The sequence below is a fragment of the Bison bison genome, unplaced genomic scaffold (genome assembly GCF_000754665.1).
Source record: "Bison bison bison isolate TAMUID 2011002044 unplaced genomic scaffold, Bison_UMD1.0 scf7180017853192, whole genome shotgun sequence".
Taxonomy (NCBI): Eukaryota; Metazoa; Chordata; class Mammalia; order Artiodactyla; family Bovidae; genus Bison; species Bison bison.
This window is the reverse complement of record NW_011483765.1, coordinates 37,690-40,223: the sequence shown is the minus strand read 5'-3', so window position 1 is coordinate 40,223 and position 2,534 is coordinate 37,690. Positions and strand designations below refer to the sequence as shown.

Genomic DNA, 2,534 nt, shown 5'->3' with positions numbered 1-2,534 from the left:
ATGGCCCGGGACAGGTCGGGGGGACGGCCACGCTGAGCGCTCACGGTGCGGCTCCTGCCTGGCCTCTGGGGCTCTGCGCCCGGTCCCGGCCAGACGGGGGAGGGGGTGTGCGTCAGCCTGCAGGCTCCTCAGCCCCGGGCGACCCCGAGAGACGCTTCACCGCTGGGGTCTGCAGCCCTGTGGGTGGTGGATGGTTTGTACGTGACCACCCACTTCCAGTTAATCCAGACAGACTTAAAAACGAGCTGTTTTCTTCTCTTTCAGGTTCAAAGTAAAGTGATGGTGTGACTGATCCTGCCCAGACTGGCCTGTTCTCTTGCGCTACCTGCACTTTATGCTCTAGCCGGCCCCTGCTTCCCACGCGAGCAGCTCTGGCCTGAGTGTCAGTCACGAGGCTTCCGTCACTCAAACCACCCGCAGCGGGTCACACGACGTCTTCCCATGTGGCTCCTGTGGTTGGTCCTCCGAGCCCAGTGGAGGGGCGCCGCCTCCCGTTGGGGTCCTTGTCCAGGTGGCCCCTGCTCCCCGCTCCTGCTCCACTGAGAGGACAGCCGTGACCCTCTGACTGCAGGCGTTGAGGTGACGCCAGGAGAGTCCTCGTCTCCTGGGATCTCGGGCACCAGGAAACTGGAGGAAGAGGAATGCTGTCTGGTTGGGTCCCCAGTGTAACCCACAGGGCACGCTCCCACACGGTTACCCTTTGTGTGCTGGGTTCAGAGCCTCGGTACGCTGGAGGGCGGTGTCCTGGGTGCCCGTCTGCAGGCGGGTGATGCTGCTGTTTGTGGCCCTCCTCTGGTTAGCAGTGGCAGGTTTAGGCTGCTGGCTCTCCAGGTGTGCCAGGATGGCCCGGGGGCCTGTGAGGAGCGCAGCCCCCCGCCCTGCCCGAGTCCTGATGCCGTGGGGCTCGGGGCCACGTGCGAGGAGCACTTCCTGGGCTCCGGCTCTACTCCGTGGTCACTAGCGGGACGGGGGAGCCTGGTGGGCTGCCGTCTATGGGGTCGCACGGAGTCGGACATGACTGAAGCGACTGAGCAGCAGCAGCAGCCGGTGTGAGGAAGAAGCGTTGATGTCGGGAGCTTGAGTGTGTTATCTTCTCAGCTGCAAGTTTTATGACATCTATACACAGATCACGTCTTTCTCAGGAGAGGTTAATGTCCAAACTGAGGCTCTGTAGAGCTGGGTTTTGAAGATAATACCAAAAAAGAAAAAAATCTCGTTACAAATATTTACAGGTTGAAATAGTGTTTTGGATATAATGGGTTAAATAAAGTGTTAAAGTGAATTTTACTTGGTTTTGTTCTGTGTTTTAATTGTGGCTACTGGGAATTTTAAAGGTAGGTGAGGCTTGCGTCATGCTTCCGTTAGCACTGTTCTTGATCATCCAAACTAAAGGACAAAAATGTGCTGCACTATCAGTGATCACCAACTCACATGAGTGCACTCGTGTTTCTCAGCTTAAACGTGGAATGTTTACGTGTATTTAAGACCTTTCTGAGAAGTTAGCGTTTTCTTGAAGGCCCTGTGTGAAGAGACGTTTCGATGGTGCAGAGGTCGAAGGTCAGGACGGCAGTCGTCACCGGGCAGTTCCTGCCGCTGTTGACGGAGGTCAACGTCCCCCGGGACCTGGGTATGTCGCTGCCCTCATGCTTTGCTCCTTAGGGAGCGTTGCTGTGCTGGGGGGCGTGTTTCAGAGATCGGTGAGAGGTCCCAGGTTGGCATCCAGGAAGTCACACCAATTTCCTCCCCATCGGTTTCCCTACACCGCCATCAGCTGTTTCATGGGCTCAGTGTTCTCTTAATATGGTGAAAACGTGGTGTTGTCAGCGGGTCTGCCTTGATGAGCAGAGTTGAGCATTAGTTCTGAGAATTCCTTGTGGACACGACCACGTCCCACAGGATGGGAAAGCCACAAGTGCATTTTAAGTTTTTGTAGGAAGCACTGATGTCGAGAGTTCTATGACCGCGTCCCAAACGATGGGGACGCCATAGGAGCATTTTAAGTTTTGTAGGAAGCGCTGATGTCGAGAGGTCCGAGTGCCGCTTTCTAAGTGTCGCAGGTCTACGTGCGTCTTTGAGAGAAGGCTGTGCTCACTGCCTCAGCTGCTCAGAGTGACCTCGAGCGCGCTGTGATCTTGGCCGTGGTTCCTTCACCTGTGAGTGGCAGCCATCTGGGATGGGGCAAGGCTGGTGCTCAGCCTCAGAGGTGCCCGAGGCACAGGGCTTGCCAGGTGTGCAGGCTCTACCTGGGCCTCCGTGCCCGGTACTGGGCACACCACCGCCCGGCTGCAGGAGGAGGGTCAGGCTGGCCTCAGCAACTCCACGTGTCTTTCGAGAGGGTCTGGCCCATGTGGGGGAAGGGAGAGCCTTGGGGCAGCTGAGTGTGTTCTCCCGCCGCCTGGGGTCTTCAGCACGTGCAGCCACACCCTTCCTGCCGCTGTTGTCCTGCCTCTGCGTTACGAGCAGCACGCAGGGCCAGGCTGCCTGCCCAGTGCTCCGTGTCCAGTGACCAGTCCTGGCGGCCAAGCTGGTGCAAG

General features: G+C 57.9%; 1 protein-coding gene across 1 annotated transcript in view; it reads left to right on the top strand.

Annotated features, from left to right (window-relative positions):
* The window catches only part of ZFAND2A (zinc finger, AN1-type domain 2A), a 7,979-nt gene extending 6,697 nt beyond the window's left edge, over positions 1-1,282 (top strand). The window contains exon 8 of the mRNA XM_010853905.1: positions 263-1,282. Within this exon, the coding sequence (XP_010852207.1) occupies positions 263-280 (18 nt within the window). The 3' untranslated portion in view covers positions 281-1,282. The remainder of the gene's footprint in view (positions 1-262) is intronic.
* The last annotated feature ends 1,252 nt before the right edge of the window (positions 1,283-2,534 follow it).